Raw genomic sequence first — 20,087 nt, 5'->3', positions numbered from 1 at the left:
TGGTTGTCTTAGGCTAAGGGGTTAGGAGGAATTGGGGGTAGACATGAGGTTTCTTTTGGGGATGATGAGAATGTTCTAAATTTAGGTTGAAGTAGTGGTTACACAACTCTCTGAATATACTAAAACCCACTAAACTGTATAAAAGGGTAGATTTTATTATGTGAATTTTATCTCAATAAAGTTGTTAAAATAATATATTTTAACAACTCATTTTCAGATTTTCCCCTTTTATGGTGGAGTACACAGTACACAGTGCTAGGGAAAAGCATGGATTTGGAATCAGGCAGATAAAGAATCAGAAGCTAGCAGGGGAGTATTTATTTATTCCATCTCCACTAATTCTGAGACTTTCAGCAAATTACTTAATCATTCTAGCTTCAGTTTTCTTATTTGTAAAACAGGAAAAGCATAACCACTTCATTGGACTGGTACAAGAACTAAATTCAATAACATATCAAAAACACCTAGCATAGGGCTTCCCTGGTGGCGCAGTGGTTGGGATTCTGCCTGCCTATGCAGGGGACACGGTTTCGTGCCCCGGTCCGGGAAGATCCTGCATGCCGCGTAGCAGCTGGGCCCGTGAGCCATGGCTGCTGAGCCTGCGTGTCCGGAGCCTGTGCTCCGCCACGGGAGGGGCCACAACAGTGAGAGGCCCTCGTGCCGCAAAAAAATAAATAAATAAAAATTAAGAAACACCTAGCATATCTGCTAACCCTAATAGGTGTTCAATACTATCTCTCCTCCTTTCCTTCACTATCTTATGCACCCTCCTACCCATGATCTAAAATTTTTACTCTTTATTATGGAAATTTTCACACTAATACAAAAGTAGAAGGAAGAGTAAAGCAAGCCCCTCTGTACCCACACACATTTTCCTCAATTAACAACTCATGGATAGACTCACTTCACCCTTATCTCCACCCACATCACCCCTCTCTCTGCTCAGATCATTCTGAAGTAAATCCCATTCACTATATATCGTACCATTTGTAAATAATCCAGTTTGTAATCTCTAAAAGGTAAGAGTGCTTTTTTTGTAAACACATACAGCACCATTACCATACCTAAATATAAAGTAAGAATACTTCTGATATCAAATATCTAACTAGTTATCAAATTTACCTGATTATATCAGGGAATTATCTCAGTTGGCACACATCAGACTCTAAGCAAGACTTGGTAGGTTATGACTGATCAACAGTCTTTTATGCCTCTTTTAAGCTATGTATTCTCTTCCTCTGTCTCATTTCCTGTCTTGTAATTTTGCTGTTGCTGTTGTTCAGAAAACTCGAGTTGTTTGTCCTGTGAGTTTTCCAGAGTCTGGTTTTTCCCTTTGCATCCCTGTGATGTGGCTTAAAATGTTCCTCTGCTCTTTGTACTTTCTGTAAATTAGTAGTTAGTTAGGATAAAGTTTTGTTTGTTTGTTTGTTTTGCAGTACGCGGGCCTCTCACTGTTGTGGCCTCTCCCGTTGCGGAGCACAGGCTCCGGACGCGCAGGCTCAGCGGCCATGGCTCACGGGCCCAGCCGCTCCGCGGCATGTGGGATCTTCCCGGACCGGGGCACGAACCCACGTCCCCTGCATCGGCAGGCGGACTCTCAGCCACTGCGCCATCAGGGAAGCCCCAGGATAAAGTTTTTTTGTTGTAGTTTTTGTTTTTTGCCAATACTGCTTCAGAGAGAATGGTGAGTTTCATCTGGAGGCACAGACCATCCCCTTGACTCTTCTTTAGTGATTTTGGCAGCATTGATATTACTGCTTAGATCCATTAATTCACTAGGAATTGATAAATGGTAATTGTCTAATTTTATAATTCCATATTCACTTATTTGCTGGAATACTTCTGGAAAGAGAAACTTCCTGTCATCAAATATTTGGTTACTCTGAAGTACGATTTATATGGGAAAGGAAGATTAAAAGTTTCATTCTTTCCCTTTACTTTTACCAGTTTTTTAAAATGGTAACTTTGGTCCCCTAGCACCTGCTGAAGATTAATAATTCTTTGTATGAACATATGGATTTTAACATATTAGGTTTAATTCACTGCATTGCAGTTATTGTTCTTATTCATGTTCAAATTTTCTTAACTCTCTCCAGCAGAACTACTCGAGCCGGCTCCCGAGCTCTACTGACACAATCCTAGTGGTCTCCCGTAGTTCTTACCTCTGGCATGAGAAGGTATTTTAGGCTCATTTTGTACACTGTCTGCTCTTGACCTGGAAGCAACCATTATTTCAAGGGATTATGATTCTTTTTAGTTGGAAATATATTTTAAGACTAGAATCTGAACACTCGGGGTACTCACTGTTTTGGGGTTGGTAATAGTGGACAGGTCTAAGAAATACTTATGTTTTAAACTGAAATAATTCAGGCTTACAGAAAAGTTGAGGAAAAAAAAAAAGAATTCCTATATACCCTTCACTCAGACTGCCAAAATATTGTTAATGGGATAAGGTCAACGTTGTTAGTTGACATTTTGCTTTATCATACATATTTATACACACACACACTCATAATTTCCCCAGAACCATCTGAAGGTAATTTGTAGATATGAATACTCTTTTACCCATAAATACTTCAGGGTGTACTTCCTACAAAGAAGGGCATTTTCCTATATGGCCACAGTATAATTACCAAAACCAGTAATTAATAGTGATATAATACTAACAGACTAACGTTGTTTAAATTTCCCCAATTATTCAAATAACGTTGCACACCACAAAAGAAATCCTGGATCATGTATGGCATTCAATTGTCATGTGTTTATCTCCTTTAATGTGGAACAGTTTTCAGTCTTTCTCTGACATTTATGACCTTCATGGTTTTTAAAAACAAGGACCAGTTATTTTTTAGTCGGTCCTTCAATTTGTTTTTCAAATTTTTCCACATGATTATATTCAAGTTATACATTTTTGGCAAGAATAACACAGAAGTGATGTATTCCTTTCATATCAAACGGCACATGATGCTGATTTGTCCCAGGACTAATGACGACAACCCTGATCGCTTGGTGAAGGGGGTGTCTTCCATGTTTCTCCATTGTAAAGTTGCTACTTTTCTCTTGTCAATTATTAAGTATCTTCTAGAGTAGTAACTGTGAGACTATGTAGATATCCTGTAATTCATCAAAATTTCATCAGCTAATTTTAACATTCTTTGCTGACCTTTGTCTTCATCAATTACTATGAACGTTGCCAATTTGTGATTTTCTAATTTCACCATTCGGTCTGAATGTATTTGTTGGTACTCTACTATGAGAAAGAGCTTCTCCCTCACCTCCACTTATGTAGGTATGTAGGTAGGTATATGTATGTACATAGGTATATCACTATGGACTTATGGATTTTACTTCATTCAGTAGACTATAACACATTACTATCATTATTTTCAGGCTTTAATGTTCCTGGTAGGAGCTCCTGCAAGGAGGTTCCTGTGTCCTTCTGACATGTTCCATCATTCTTTGATTTCATCTTTACCTGCTGGTGCTAAATGATATCCAGACTCAAGTTGTACTTTCTCAGCTGCTGAATCTAGATTCAGACATTTTTCCAAAGAGACCTGGTTCCTTTTAATAGAGAAAAATATTCAGAAAACAATATCTGGGCTCTAGTTGAGTTTACTGCCTGTAGATAGTATATTTTTGTTTTTAAAATAAAAAAATATTATGAGTTCTGAATGATACTTTCAATTCAAAACAGGATATAGGATTGTTACTTAAACTTATAATCTTATATCTGTATTTCCTTTCCCCTATGCCAAAAATTCTGGTTCTTAGGATATCAATATAATTACTTCTTTGCTATATCACACAAAGCATACACAAAAGTCTCTTTATAATAATATCAACACTATCATTAACGATACAATTACTAAAAACAGTTTAAGAGCTGATGCTGTTCCCTTGGGCCTTTGGGTATATCCCACTAGAGAACAATCAAATAACTGTGTTTATAATGACTTGGAGTAATTCACCTCAGTGTGTTTTGCCATCAACCTGAAATACCGTTGTTCTCATTTGTTTCATTTGCTTTTGCTTCTTAGAAATCACTGTTTTAAGATTTAACCTTGTTTTTTAAAAATTATATAAAATATTTAAATGATTCCAAAGTCTCACATAAAATTCTAGGAAGTCAAGATTCTATTCCTATCCTCTCTACACCTTCCTCACTCCTACTCTCTATTCCTTCCCTTCTCCCATAGGTAACGTTTAAAAAGTAATTGTGTGTGTGTGTGTTTTACAGTATGGCAGGTTCTGCCGTTGTTGTTTTGGCTTTAATATAAGCAAATACGCATCTATATTTTCATTACACTTACTTAGATAAATGATAGCACACTATAAACACACTTCTTTTCTTTGCCTTTTTTATTCAACAATATATCCTGGGGATCGCTCTATAGTATCTACAGAGATATTCTTTCATTTTTATAGCTGTATGGTACTCTATAGTGGAAATACTATAATTTATCTGTTATTCTTCTTTCAGTGAACATTTAGTTATTTCAACTCTTTTCCTATTAAAGTAGCACAACAATGTATAGTCACCCACATTGGTCTTTTTATAGTTTTGCCAGTGTGTCCTTGGAATAGACTCATAGAAGTAGGATCATCTGATCAAAGAATAACTGCACATATTATTTTTTATATATGAAGACATTGAAAGCCTGGAGCTTGAAGGATGGAAAAGAGTTGGAGAAAGGGGAGGGACTGACAATGAGCAAAAATGTGGAAATAAATTAAAAATATGACTTGGAAGTACTGTAGTCTGGCTGCCTTACAGTACTCCTTTTGTCAGCACAGCACAGACTCTGAGTAGAGAAAAAGAGGAAAATGAAGCATAAGATATAGATTTGAAAGACAAAATGGAAACTGTTAATTCTAGTCTTAGAAATTTGGACTTAATTTGTGAAGTAACAGGGAGTCATGGAAAATTTTTTAGCAGAATTCCCTAGGTAGGGTTCCCTAAAACCCGAGGCTAACCAAGTGGTTTACTGATGGGGGTCTCTTTAAGTGAAACCGGTAAGAGACTAAAGGAAGCAGGAGAAGACGGGAAGAAGCTAGGCAAAGATATGCGTTCAGCTAAAGTCCACTCTCAGCCTATCCCATAAGGAGCTCTGTAATGTAAACGACAACTCAGTCTTACTTTAGTCAGTCATTGGTTGATGGTGAACCCAGGCATCTCTGGGCAGGATGGCTCCCACTGAGTTGAAACCATCCTCTAGAGAAGGGTGAGTGCATAAGCACCCAATATTCACAGGAGTTGAAGGATGGGTCACACTGCCCTACTGAAGGGTAACCGAGCAGGAACCAGCCAGGCTTACTATATGGCATTTTGAAGGGTGAATCAGAATGGCAGAAGCCTGAAGAATTAGATAAAGATATGAAAGGTAATACCATCTGAGCTTGGATAGTGGCTGTGTAGGTAAACTAATGGCTCTTCCCAAAGATGTCCACATCCCAATCCCCAAACCTCTAAATATGTTACATTACATGGCAAAAGGGGCTTTGCATGATTAAGGTTAAAGATGCTAAGATGAGATTATCCAGATTAGCTGGGTGGCCCCAAACTAATCACGGGATTTCATACAAGTGGACAGCTTTTCTGGGATGCACTTAGAGAGAAATGAGACACTGCTGCTAGTTTTGAAGATGCAGAAAAGGGACCATGCACCAGGAATGCAGCAGCCTTTAGAAAGTGGAAAAGGCAAGGTAACACCTTTCTCCTAGAACTTCAGGAAGGAATGAAGCCCTATTACACCTGATTTTAACCCAGGAAGGCGCATGGTTTAACTTCTAAACTACAGAACTGTATGATAATAAATTGGTGCTGTTTCAATTTGTTAGAACAGCAGTAGAAAACAATACGATGGCTAAGAAAAGGGAAAGGAAAAGACTAATGAATAAGACATTTATTGAAGTCTCACAATTTTTAAAAGAGCCTTAAAAATAACATTAGCTTCTGTTTTATTTTTCCATCTTAAGTAGAATTAATCATTCTTATTACCTTTATCAGAATTCATAAACTAACTTTCAAAGTCACAGAAAAAATAACTTCAGTGAAATAGTAAGTCAATTCGAATATGACAGTTAAAGATCAGTATATTATAAAGGTTAAGAAAAGCAGATCTTTAGTGAGCCCCCAAAATTGTTAATGGAAGATTAAAAGGAAGAAGCTGTATTGATTTTTATTACTATATTAAAGACACAGGTGTCAGCTCAACACCCATTTAAATCATTCTTTTTTTAAAATAAATTTAATTTTTTTATACAGCAGGTTCTTATTACTCATCCATTTTATACACATCAGTGTATATATGTCAATCCCAATCACACAGTTCATCACACCCCCAGCCCCACCCCCCCGCCGCTTTCCCCACTTTGTGTCCATACGTTTGTTCCCTACATCTGTGTCTCTATTTCTGCCCTGCAAACTGGTTCATCCGTACCATTTTTCTAGGTTCCACATATATGTGTTAATATACGATATTTGATTTTCTCTTTCTGACTTACTTCACTCTGTATGACAGTCCCTAGGTCCATCCACGTCTCTACAAATGACCCAATTCCGTTCCTTTTTATGGCTGAGTAATATTCCATTGTATACATGTACCACATCTTCTTTATCCATTCGTCTGTCGATGGGCATTTAGGTTGCTTCCATGACCTGACTATTGTCAATAGTGCTGCAGTGAACATTGGGGTTCATGTGTCTTTTTGAATTATGGTTTTCTCTGAGTATACGCCCAGTAGTGGAATTGCTGGGTCATATGGTAATTCTATTTTTAGTTTTTTAAGGAACCTCCATATTGTTCTCCATAGTGGCTGTATCAATTTACATGCCCACCAACAGTGCAAGAGGGGTCCCTTTTCTCCACATCCTCTCCAGCATTTGTTGTTTGTAGATTTTCTAATGATGCCCATTCTAACTGGTGCGAGGTGATACCTCACCGTGGTTTTGATTTGCATTTCTCTAATGATTAGTGCTGCTGAGCAGCTTTTCTTGTGCTTCTTGGCAATCTGTATGTCTTCTTTGGAGAAATGTCTATTTAGGTCTTCTGCCCATTTTTGGATTGGGCTGTTTGTTTTTTTAATATTGAGTTGCATGAGCTGTTTATATATTTTGGAGATTAATCCTTTATCCGCTGATTCGTGTGCAAATTTTTTCTCCCATTCTGAGGGTTGTCTTTTCGTCTTGTTTATAGTTTCCTTTGCTGTGCAAAAGCTCTGAAGTTTCCTTAGGTCCCATTTGTTTAATTTTGTTTTTATTTCCATTACTCTAGAAGGTGGGTCAAAAAAGATCTTGCTGTGATTTATGTCAAAGAGTGATCTTCCTATGTTTTCCTCTAAGAGTTTTTAAATCATTCTTTTTGACTACAGTTTTAGTACCAGCCTGAGATTCACATTTTCTTAGCGAGAAAAATGCAAGACTGTGAGCTTCATGGTCAGCAGAGGGCGCCATGGGGCAGGCTCTCCCTCTCCCCCAAGGGGCAGGCAAAGGATGGTGCTTTGGCTCTGGAAGCCTGTGTGTCCTCTGTATAACTTTGCACTCCTGAATATCAGATGTGACAGTGGGAATAATCTTTTTGCACTGACATAATTTTTTTCATTAAAAGCTTATTTATGACAATAGTTGGCATCTTCCTATTGAAAAATAATAAATATGTAATAAATTTCAGCAATTTCCACAGAGTCTTCAAAAATGGGAACATTAGGTAAGTAGTGAAAATCTGCAGTTTATGCAACTTAGTTAAATGGAAACTCCCCTGAGCTAGTGCTTAGAAGAGAGGAGGTGAGAAGGGGGACGACGTATCCTAAGGATGATATTTAACCAAGTGTCAAGGCTTCCACATTTTTATCCAATGAAGGTGAAATCCATTTTCAGTTCAAAGAACAATTAGTATGTCCTTTAGCTCACCAAAAAAAAAAGGCTGACGTAGATACTAACCAGGCTGCAAGTCAGAGCCCAGGAAAAAAAGGGAAGGACAAGGGCCAAACAGTCTCACAAGCTAATTTATGGCTCAGGCAGGCAGGGCTTTGCAGAATATACTGCAAGGAGCAAAAAAATGAACCCAGAAATAGTGATAATTATGTCTTTGCACTTAGAATGAACACAAAAAATAAATACAAGACAGGGATTATTAAATTTCTGCAAATTATAAGGAAAGTCACGGTACAAGGAGGAGACGAGCTGGGGCAAAGACAGTGATGGACAGCAGAGGACTAGAAGAGCAGGACAAAGCTGGAAGACCTCACCTGCCACTTATTCTACTTGCTATGGTATATAGTCAGAATCTGGTTTTGCACATAGTACAGATTGAAATTTAAATAATTTTAAAATATTAGGATGGTTTATCAATTCTTTTTTTTTTTTTTTTTTTTTGCGGTACGCAGGCCTCTCACTGTCATGGCCTCTCCCGTTGCGGAGCACAGGCTCCGGACGCACAGGCTCAGCAGCCATGGCTCACGGGCCCAGCCGCTCCGTGGCATGTGGGATCTTCCCGGATCAGGGCACGAACCCGTGTCCCCTGCATCAGCAGGCGGACTCTCAACCACTGTGCCACCAGGGAAGCCCTATCAATTCATATTTAAAAGTACATTCATAAATTTCATTTATTTAGTGAATCAGAAATGTATTTTTGGGTATGAAACTCAAAAGGTATAGTCCTATTTGGAATAGAAGGATACTAACTTTATTGCTTTTGTAAATTATAATTATTACCTTATAGTTTATTATTTTAAAATGTCATGACTTATATAATCCCATTTTTTGCACTTTCTTTCTACCTATATATCACTTTCTTTCTACCTATATATCTAGGCACCAAGCCAAATTTCAATATGTTTTCTCTTTAGAGAGACATCTGGACCAATGTTCACCAAATACTGATGGCTATTTCTAGGTGCTTCTCTTTTTTCCAATACGATGTCAGATTTTTTTTCAGCCACAACAGACTGAATGCAGAAGCAGATATGAAAATCTAAAATTTTCAATTAAACCAGACAGTAAAAAGATTATTTTCAAAAATGTATAAACAATGCCACTTTCTCACAAATATCTTGTTTTGGAAAATAAAGTATTTTTCATAAAAATGTTATTTTTGTGAAATGGTTTTATCAGTGCTATTTTTAAAATGAATAAACATGTAAAATTTTTATCAGTTTTAAATTCTAACATGGCAAATATTGATAAATGAAACCTATATAAATTAAAGCTTTTGGGGTCCTCTACATAATTTTTAGGAGTATAAAGGGGTCCTAAGACCAAAAAAAATGAGAACTTCTATTTCAATGACTCCTAAATGTATAACTCTAAATCAAATCTCACTCATGAGCAAGAACTCATATAAATATGTTTCATAGACAACTCAAACTAAACAATTCAAAAGAGAAATCTTGACGCCACCCCAACCTGCCAAATGTGCTGTTTCCCCAGGTTCTCCAATGCTGTCAAGTGGCACCACAATTCACCTACTTGCTCATCTCCCAAACCTAGGAATCATCACTGACTGATTTCTTCTGCAACTGATCTATTAGCAAGTTCCACTGACATTACTGTTAAAATATATTCCTAATCATATCACTTCTCACCACCTTCACAACTATCACCCCAGTCCAAGGCACCATGATATTCCCTTGGCATCTTGGAATTAAAAAAAAAAATCTGACTGAGTAAGGTTTCTAATGGGTAGCTATAGAAAAGTACAAGTGTCTTCCATATCACCATGATCATCATCATCATCTAGATACAGGCAGAATCCAAATAGTTCATATTAGTTTTCATTTTTAATATAGTGGTTCAGTAATTACAGTGATTCAGCTTTCTCTAACCAAATTCTAAAACTCTCAACTCAAAAGAACAGGTGATATTATATATTTCATGCAATAACTTTCTTAAAGCATATAACTTTGAAAGTTTTAAAATGTTAGCACCAAATAAATTACATTTGAACACTTTATGTTTCAGAAACTCTTTCATTTAGACAATGGATTAAAATGTAAGTTCTATATTTTATTTTCATTAGATGGTTCAACGTACCTTATCGAGTTCCTCTGAAATTGCAATACCTGGGATTCAAGAGAGAGAGAAATAAAAAAGTTTTAGAAGCAATCCTTAATAACCCAATCTTAAAAACAAAAACGAAAGTTCCAATTTGTAGAACTAGTGCATTTTCCATGCTATTTTTTCTTTTTAAGAGTGCTTCAAAATAATGTGGTACCATCCTTCCTACTGATGAAAACAAATTAGAAATTTAAGTCACTGTAACAGCGTGAACTGCTGGAACAATGCAAATGATGCAACAAAAACAAAACAAATACCAAACAAAACAGGCACCTACAAGCCTACCAGCTTGTAGGCTATTAAATGCAGAGCTAACTTGCAAAGACAACTGTAGAGATGTTGTCTTTATGTGATAATGACAATCAAGTGCAACTTAGCCTGTTACAATTTTGTTCTCTTTTAAGAACTGATTCAGATTCCTAGAGTGATAAAACATTAAGGCAGAAAGGTGGTTGTAGGTCATGTATTTTAATTCCCCTATCCTCACAAGCTCCCCTTCTCCCATCTACACACTCCTCAATGTACATCAGTCCAATTTCTGTCTTTACCATTCTTCCAAAATTGTTCTAAGTTAGTAATGTAAAAAGTTTTAGTCCTTAATTTATTTCTCTGTGATGAGAGAGACTCTGTTAACCCCACTCTCTTTCTTGAAATGCTACCCTACCTTTTCTATTCTCCTTTGTCTCCTTCACAGGAATACTCTTCTCTGGGGGTAGGGAGTCCTTGCCTGAAATGCCAAGGGTACACTTCCCTTGGTAACCTAACCCATACCACTGACATTTTTATTCCTCTATATGGTGATGACCAGCAAATCTTTATCACCAGCACAGTCTTTCTTCCGAGCCAGCTGCTGAATCCCTGTGGGCATTTCAGTCGTAACGCGTCAGGCTAAAGACATCCTCCTCCCATTGTCTCACTTCCCCTTCTGTTTGAAGGATGCTGTGCCTATGGTTGCACACAGGCACTGTGGCCAGGCACTGGAGCAGGTGTGGCCAGCCCTCAGGTTTAGGACATAGGACAGAGGGAAGCTGGTGTCAAACCCCAGTGTTGTTGTTTTTTGGTTTTTTTTTTATGTTGCCATGAGAAACTAGAGGGCAGGTCTTCACAAAAGCCGTGAAGGCTCCCTTCCTGCCCAGTGTTAGGAGACAGGGATGTTGACAGCCCCTCTCTCACTGCAGCCTCTAGCACTGGCTCAGTCTCTCTCAGCTTCAGCACTTTGTTCACGGTCCTGTGTCAGAGCACTGAGCTCTATCTTCCCTTTCCTGAGAAAGTATGTGGGCTGAAGGTGGTTTCATTTTTTTGTTGCTTTTTAATTGTATATCTTTTTGTATGACAAAAACTATATTTTGTACTTAACCAGATATATTTTTCACCCCAGGTGGGGGGTATTCTTTGTAAAAAATAAATAAATGAAATAAAATAAAGGTTTTTTTTAACAGCAAAAAGTTTGTTTTCTTGTCTCTGAGATGGTGTTGAAGAAGTTATTAGAAAGAAAATGTGTCCAAAAGAGTGTTCCCTCTACTTCACAATTCACATGGTTGAACACCCTGTAGAGAAACCATTTCCTATTGACCGTAATGAATACAGTGAGAATGTGGGTTGGCGGGGTGAAGAGGGAAGGAATTTGAGCTACTTTGTCTTTTGTCCAATTCACCAAAGAACTGTAGTGGGATCTTCCGGTGGTCCAAGCTAGTTTTCTCCATCTATAGTTAATCATTACTAAATTCCTTCAACTTAGTTGAAGGGAGTGCATGAGGCTTTTCTTGATTTCTGTTTTGTTTAATGAGCTCTTGAAATACAGGGAAATGAAGTTTGTGAGGGGATTTGGAAGGAAAGGGTTATGGGTTTCTTTCATAATTTGGTTTCATCATGGAGTTTCTTCCAGTATAAGCCTGGTTTATATGCCAGAGACATAATACAGGACTTAAGGATTTAGAGTTATGACCATCAAGTTATTTGAAGGCAGCTATCGTTTTTTTATCTCCGTTGCTCCCATTACAGTTCATATCCAAGCACATGATCATAACCCAGTAAATGTTTGCTGAATATTCAAACCAAGCCTCATTCCTTAGGATATGCTTCAACAGTTTCTGTTACTTCCTTGTAGAGTAATAACAACAGACTGATGGCACAATTCCACCTCTAACTGAAATGATTTTTATTATTCCTAAAGGAGTGACTAGGAGTGACTAGTGATGAGAAACCCTGAGATGGCAGCGGTTAGCATACTTTCTGATTTCTGGTTCATTTAAACCTTTGCAGACAAATCTAGTCCTAGCCCTTATTTGGGAGTTGGCTTTTCTATGGACCTCCACATAATAATTCCAAACCTCAGGCTCCTGGATGTTCATAAAATCAATGTAAATTGAACAGAAAGTAGGACTGAAAAGATTCTTTTCCACTTCAATCTTTGTCTGCATCTATCTTTCATTCTCAGCAGCTGTTTTGCTCTCTCCTGTCTCTGTCTGTTTTTCTTTACCAAGGTGTCAGTCTCTAGCTCTGCTGTCATGATGACTATCACCTTCCTGGGCCAAGAGACAAGGAAAATTCTGAAGTCCAAGGAAACACAGAAAATAAGAACAGACTGAAGCCAGCGTTCAGCAGACTCCAAAGCACAAGAAAGAATGAACTGGGTTGGAAGAGAAAATCTGAAAGTAGTCTCAAGAAAATGAACCTGAGTAAAGATCCCCTCTCTGCTTAGGTATGGAGTGTCTGTGGAGGACACTTTACCAGTTGCTCTATCATCTCAGTCCACTAAACTAGTAAATTAATCACACACAAAGCAGAAAAAATACTATGCCCTACTTCATCTCAACAAATGGCATCATTCTTCCCCTTGTAGATAAAACCAGAAACACAGGTGTATTCAAGATGAATTCTTCATAACAGTATTCTATAAAATTCTTCTTTGGCAAAAACTGTTGGTAATTAAGAATTTTTACGTGTCACTACACTAAAACAGAGTCCGGCCATGACTTTGGGGGTTCGGGGTGACCTAAGCTTAACAATTATTCAGGAACTTGCTGTATTATGAAGGTACCTGCTTCAACAATTCAGGGAGAGAACGCTTCATGAAGGGAGCATTGCAGCGGGGCAGCATCACTACTGACTGAGTGTGGGGAAGAACTCTGAGATATTCTAATGAGTCTACAGTAGGGAGTACCTCTGAGACAGGCAGATCCCACAGCTTTCTGAGCAATGATAAACATGTCTAGAGGTCTAGCATATCACACACTTATGAATATTTGGGTTTAAAAAATATATGAAATTATTCAGGCTCACCTGGAATAACTCAGATTTCAAGATAATGTAGGAATTTTATACAGTACCAAATGGTTTATGTAAACATATCAGTCCAGTTTATAGAAGCCAAATATATATTTCAAATGCTTATATTTACATTGATACAATTATTACAAAAATGTTCCTTTCCAGTACGATTTCAAGATTAGAACTGAATATATTGTTTAAAAATAAATGTTTAAAAGACTTAATCTATTTTAAAAGACAGAAAGGGAGAATAGATACATAAAACAAAATTTTCTTTCTCATCCAAAATCATAAAAATTAGATATCTGGAATTAAATAACCCATTACCCAATTGTCTGAGATTTCTGAAACTCCCTTGATTATTTTTAACTTTCTGCATTAATGCCCTTGGCCCTGCAAAAAGAGTTTCCTCACTCAGTTTTTAGAAAGTTATCAGTTGGTCTTTAAATTTCTTTTACACCTCAGACTTATGAATCCATTATTCATAAAGATAGCAGCAATACTTCACCTATCTAGAGTGTAGCCAAGAACTTCCAGGTAAGTAAGTCAAAAGGCCTTAACGACCTTGAATGGTCAAAATGCATGTCACACAGAACTTGCACCTCACTTGTGAGCTAGCTCCGTACATCCTCTGTTCACTGTCCATTTTAGCAAGTATCAGAAGCTGTTGTGCAGGGCCAAGAAATTTTACCAATGGAAAATTAAGATGAAGACAAAGGTTGCTATGAAGACATATTAAAGTATAAGAAGTGATGAGTCCCACAATAAAGCTCAAACTAACTAAATGGGGAACTTGGTTTGGGGAAGAAATGATGCCTCTAATCGTTCTAAATGTCTGGTCTTACATATTTTTTCAGATACCTATTATTATATTTTCTTAACATTTAAATATTTTGATGATTTTTACCTAAGAATTTATCTAAATAAATACTATACATTGTATAATTCTTTAGGCTCTCTATTATCCATGTCAAATTGCCTAGAATATTATTCACTTTTTGTATTTCGATTTTAATCAAAGCTTAACCTATTGAAAGAATATTAAAGACACGCTTCTTTACAGAAGCAGGAAGCTCTAATGAGAACCATTCATACTGAGTAGCCAGGATAGTTCTCCCAGCGCCAAGCAGAACATTCACAGCTATTCCCTGAGATGAGATTCACAACTTTTAGGCACTTCATTAACTCTCAAAATCCATCATATTTTAAGGTATATTTTTAAATTTTATAGAAACTGAGGGGCAGTGGGGAACAGAATTTGCGAGAGAAAATACAGTGGGTTGCCACAATATGTTGTAAGGAAAGAAGGCCCAGGATTTGATTATGGGACTCTTGATGCACACTGGATCACATGGTCTTCCTAAAAGCCCAAGTGAGATCTTACAGGAGACACTGTCCTTTCAGAGTAGCCAGAGAGGCTTGGCTTAGGGCAGCAATGGTGTCCCAGATAGAAGTGGGCTTCTTGGAAACGAACAGGGGGAAATGAGTTCCTTCAGAAACTAAGCTTCTCTTCTAGATAAAGAGGCAAGGGCTCCCACAGGCATATCGGAGGTTGGTTCCTGATTCTGCTGTACTGCAAACCTATCTGGATACTTTCATTTGTGTCCTTCAAATTATGGGCCTTTCCATTTATTCCAACCCTCAGAGAGGTCTCAGTGGTATCAGGAATTTCTTCCAAAACAGTTCTCACATTCCAAGCTGCGCTAGATCAAGTAAACAGGGGCCACCTGCTCCACCAAGCTTTCCATTCTCCCAGGCATCAGGTTAGCCCTAGAGTTAGAATCAGGTGGCAGCTAAGACAAATGAAAGTAGCAAATTTTCACGATTCTTTACAGCTTAGTCAGTGTAATTCATTTCATGAGAGTAGATCAGAAAATTCATATGGTATAAACTGGAAGTAGCTATTTTCCAAAGTCTGACTCCCTATTGGAAAAAATCCCAATGATATCAGAATTGTAAAGACAGATTACCCCGATTCTGCCTTTTGCAAAAAGCCTATTTGATTTCATTTGGTCAAACCGATACATATTTATCACAGAACAAAATAAAAAATATAATAAAGGGAAAAGGAAAACAAGTCTCCACTCATAAATAAGGATAACAGTTTCTTGTGAATTCTTCCAAAGAATTTTTTGAGCGTATACAGGCATACATACAAATGCGGTATGCCTCTATATGCATATATAAAACAAAATTAAAGGCAAACATACTATTTTGTTATCTGCTTTTTGTATAAAACTCTATTTTTATATTAGTAACTATTTTCTACAGTATCATTTTTAATGACTATAAAGTATACCATTGTGTGAATGTACCGTGATTTCTTTATCCATTTTTCTTTCTCTAATAAAAGATACTTAATTTCCAGCTTTTCCTGTTATTGCAGGAAACAGTGGAAGCACAGCTTGGCGACGGCTGCACACACGATGAATGTGTTTGCCATCTTTTTTTTTTTACCAAGTTATCTGCCACTTCGGACAGCTAGATTTTCTGAAATATTTTCTCTCCCTGATTTTTTGAAAGCATTCTACCTTGGTTTTCAACCTACCTGTCCGAAAATTCCTTTTCAGTGTCAACTAGATCACTTTTCTACCTGTATCTCAAATGCTGATGGTATGTGTTTGGGGGAGGGCTCTTTTTCCCTATATGCTAAAGATTCCTGTACCTATATCCCTAATCAAATTTATTCTCCAAATAGCAATTTACACACACGTGCACGCGCGCGCGCACACACACACACACACACACACACACACACACACTTGACTGCTGGGAACAGAGGAGGGCTATCCACACCATTTGGATGTACCAAAGGTGTTCGAAACAACATTCCTCCTCCACCCTCAAACCCTCTTGAATTCCTATCTGAGGCAGAGGCAGCACCCAGTCACCTTGATTATAAACAAAACCAAAAAAATAAAACAATCTAAGCACATCATTCTCTCTTTATCCTCACACCTCTTTCATATCAGTGAGTCTTAACCATATAATCTTCTACACTTCTTAAACCAGCGGTCCCCAATCTTTTTGCACCAGGGACTGGTCGCATGGAAGAATTTGTCCACGGATGCGGGGGGAGGGCGGGGATGGTCCAGGCGGTGATGCGAGTGACGGGGAGCAGGTGATGAGGTTTTGCTCGCTTGCCCACCGCTCACCTCCTGCCGTGCGGCCTGGCTGCTAACACGCAGCTGACCAGTACCAATACCTGTCTTAAACCATTCCCTCTTTTCTATCCCGCAGCTACCACTCTATTTCAGGCTCTCTTCATCTGGTTTTCGCCCTGAGACGTGAACCATATCAATTCCATCTTCCACGTGGCACCAGAGTGATCGTTCGGAAACACAGGATCATCTTCACCCCCGACGCCCCTGCCACCTAGACCTCCACCTTCGTTGACTTTATTACTCACTTCACCCTTAACGCATCAACAGTACAAAATTTTCTTCTTTCTCTGAAAGTTTTCTGTGAATTTTCTTCCTTCTTTTTACACACATGCTTTTCTGTCAGGAACCTCCCACTTCATGACACATCTTCACTCTCCTTTTACCTTAGCTTTACCTTTTTATCCTTACGGACTCTACTCAGATATATTCTTCACCACGTTGGCCCTACACCTCCTTGTTGAAGGCTCCCACACGTCTCCTTACAAGGCTTTGAAATTCTGCTTTTCACAACTGTCTCTCCTACTAAAAGGTAAACTTGAGGTCTGCATGCAATGAACAAACAATGACCACATCATCTGCTTCCATTTTCACTCACAGGCTATTATTCCCTAACTCCTCAGGCTGTTTGTCAGAAGAGACTTTTGGGGGATGTTCACGATTGCTGAACTAAAAAAGTCCTCTGTTATTTTTTTCCTGGCTGAGTCCAGATGGCTATTATCAGTCACAGAGCATAAATATCTGTCCTCTGTTCTCCCAACAGCTGGGCTTTTTTCCTTGGAAAAGCTCCAGCCAGTGTTTCACATGAACTACAATCTGTAGACCAATGTCTAAATGGGCTAAAGATACTCATCCTATCATAGCCTTCCTTCGCAGAAAACTGCCAAAGGCAGCAAAGGCCTTAGGCTCAGAAAAGCCTTGGGCTCCCACCTGCTTACCTATCTGTTTAATTTAATAGACAGCCCACAGTTAAAGCCAAAGGTCTCAGCAAACAAATCAAATATATCAAAACCAAAACCTATGTGATATGACATCAAAGGCCCACACTTAGAGAAGCAGAAGGTAGATGTGCAGTGAAGAAAGAGTAAGGGAGGGGTCACGGAGAAGATGGACCAGGAAGAAACGGAAGCAGAGGTGGCACTCGCCCAGCGAATTGGGACTGAATTATGCACTGATCACTGTGCTGCATGCTGGGGAGTCCAGGTGCCCCTGGACTCCCCGCAGCTCAGAGCTCAGAGAGCTGTGAAAGCAGATCACAGCATTTCAGCGTGTACAGAGCAAAGTACGGAAGCACAGAAAGAGGGGTACCAGATCCATTCCACAGGAAGACAGCAGCACTAAACCATCAAGTGGCATCTGAGCTGAGGCTAAAGAGAGGAGCAGAAATGAGCTTGGGGCAAGTGGGGGTGTGATTTCAGCGTAAGCAAATACATGAAATGCAGAAACATCACTGAGTGTGAAAAACTTCCCTGCTACCGGTGCACAAGTGGCCTGATGATGAGTCATGAGAGATGATACTGGACACATGACTAAGGGTCAGAGCATGGAGCACCTTCTATGAGGTTTTAAGGAGCCCTTGAACGTCTGCAACAAGTGGTGCCAAGTCTTCACTCTAGATCCATCCCACTGATTGCAGTGAGGGCTGTTTGGAGATACAGAGAAACAAGAGTGTGGATGGGAATGGTTATTCATGCTTCAAACTATTTCCGTATTTCTCCTGGGCTCACAAGCTAGACTACATTCCCCAGCCTCCCTTGCAGTCAGTTGTAGAAGGTGGGTGATGTCATGTGAGCACTTCCACCTCTAGGCATGAGAAACCACCCCCATAATCCTCTATTGTCTCCTTCTGCTTTCAGGACCCTTGGATCAGGTGCTAAAGATAGGAGAATAACAGGATAGAACTGTCTGCAACCCTGGAACACTATATGGAATGACTAAATACTTATACTGTATTAAGCCACAGAGATTTTGGCCATAAGACTCCCCTAACTTAGGGCCATGGTAATCCCTCCAGCCACAAGGTCACTGCACCTGTTTTGCCACTGCACCAGGGACTGCACCTGTTTTTTCTGTCACGGGGCAGGAATGACATGAAACAAAATGGAACATGTTAAATGGATAAACCAATGGTCTGGTCAGTGGTGCTGAGTGTGAATTAGAGGGTGCTAATGCGGCAGAGAAGAAAATCATACCCAAGATAGAGGGAAAATATCAAGACTTGGAAATTAATTATTAACAGTTAGGGAGAAAGACGAGTCTAGAAGGGCTCCAGGCTGGCTGAACCAGTAACTGATGATGCCAACAGCTGAGACAACGCATGAAGAAGAAAGGTCACAGTAAAGAAGGAGGTATGATCTACTTAGATATACTGAATTTAGCATGGCAGTGGGATATCCACCATCTTGTATAAAAGCATACACAGTCTGGATGGGAAATACACTTATCGGAGTTAGTTGTGTAGGGGTGATAATTAAATCTCTGAGGGAGGATAAGGCTGGACACAGAGAGCATTTGAAAGAACAGAGGCAGAGAATGAACTGTGGGAACAGTATTCATAGCGGCAGGAAAGAAAGAGAAGTGTCAGAATGAAACCTACAAGATATGATGTGGAGAGATCCAGAAACGATCAAATGAGGGCCAAGTCCCAGAAACTCAGAGATCGGAGAGTTTGAAGGCAGACAAAGTAATCAACGGTGTTAAAACTACCAGAGCAATTCTGTAAGGTGAGGAAGAGTGTTCATTCAGTTTGACAACTTGGATTCAATTGGTGACCACAGCGAGAAAGGTCTGAGTAGAATGATGGCTGCAGTATGTAACCGCACTGAGGAGTGAGGGCAAGATGAGCAGGTGGAGACCATGCGTGTTAACTGTTCTTTTTGAAACTTTGGATGAAAGAGGAAGAAGGAATTCTGTCGTACCTCTGTGTGAGGTAACTCAACCTCAAGAGAAGGGCTTTTTTTTTTTTTTTTCCTCGCGGTAAGCAGACCTCTCACTGTTGTGGCCTCTCCCGTTGCGGAGCACAGGCTTCGGACGCACAGGCTCAGCGGCCATGGCTCACGGGCCCAGCCGCTCCGCGGCATGTGGGATCTTCCCGGACCAGGGCACGAACCCGTGTCCCCTGCATCGGCAGGCGGACTCTCAACCACTGCGCCACCAGGGAAGCCCTGAGAAGGGCTTTTGTGTGTGTCTGTTTTAACATTAGGTAGAGCTCTGGTGCTCAATGTGGGAGCCGCACGTGGCTAATGAACATCTGAAACATGGCTCGTCCATGCTGAGGTGTGCTGTAGAATAAAATTCACACCGGATTGTTGAAGCCTCGGTATGAAAGGAAAAGAACATCAAATACCTCAATAATAATTTTTACATGGAATACAAATTAAACTGAAAATAATTTAGACACACTGGGTTCATATTTTATTAAAATTAATTTTAAATTCTTTTACCTTTTTTGAAATGTGCCTATTTGAACATATAAAATCACACACGTGGCTCATATTACATTTCTGTTGGGCAGCACTCAGCTGAGGCATGTTACAGGCTATTAGGGATAAACAGTAATAAGGCTAATAATATCTGTGGCGGGCAGAATTCTAGGACGA

General features: G+C 39.1%; 1 protein-coding gene across 1 annotated transcript in view; it reads right to left on the bottom strand.

Moving 5' to 3' along the window:
- The window catches only part of C17H8orf34 (chromosome 17 C8orf34 homolog), a 344,433-nt gene that overhangs the window by 250,311 nt on the left and 74,035 nt on the right, over positions 1-20,087 (bottom strand). Inside the window, exon 5 of the mRNA XM_059995457.2 lies at positions 10,034-10,062. Within this exon, the coding sequence (XP_059851440.2) occupies positions 10,034-10,062 (29 nt within the window). The remainder of the gene's footprint in view (positions 1-10,033; positions 10,063-20,087) is intronic.

The sequence above is a fragment of the Delphinus delphis genome, chromosome 17 (assembly GCF_949987515.2).
Source record: "Delphinus delphis chromosome 17, mDelDel1.2, whole genome shotgun sequence".
Lineage (NCBI taxonomy): Eukaryota > Metazoa > Chordata > Mammalia > Artiodactyla > Delphinidae > Delphinus > Delphinus delphis.
This window is presented reverse-complemented; position numbering and strand designations above follow the sequence as displayed.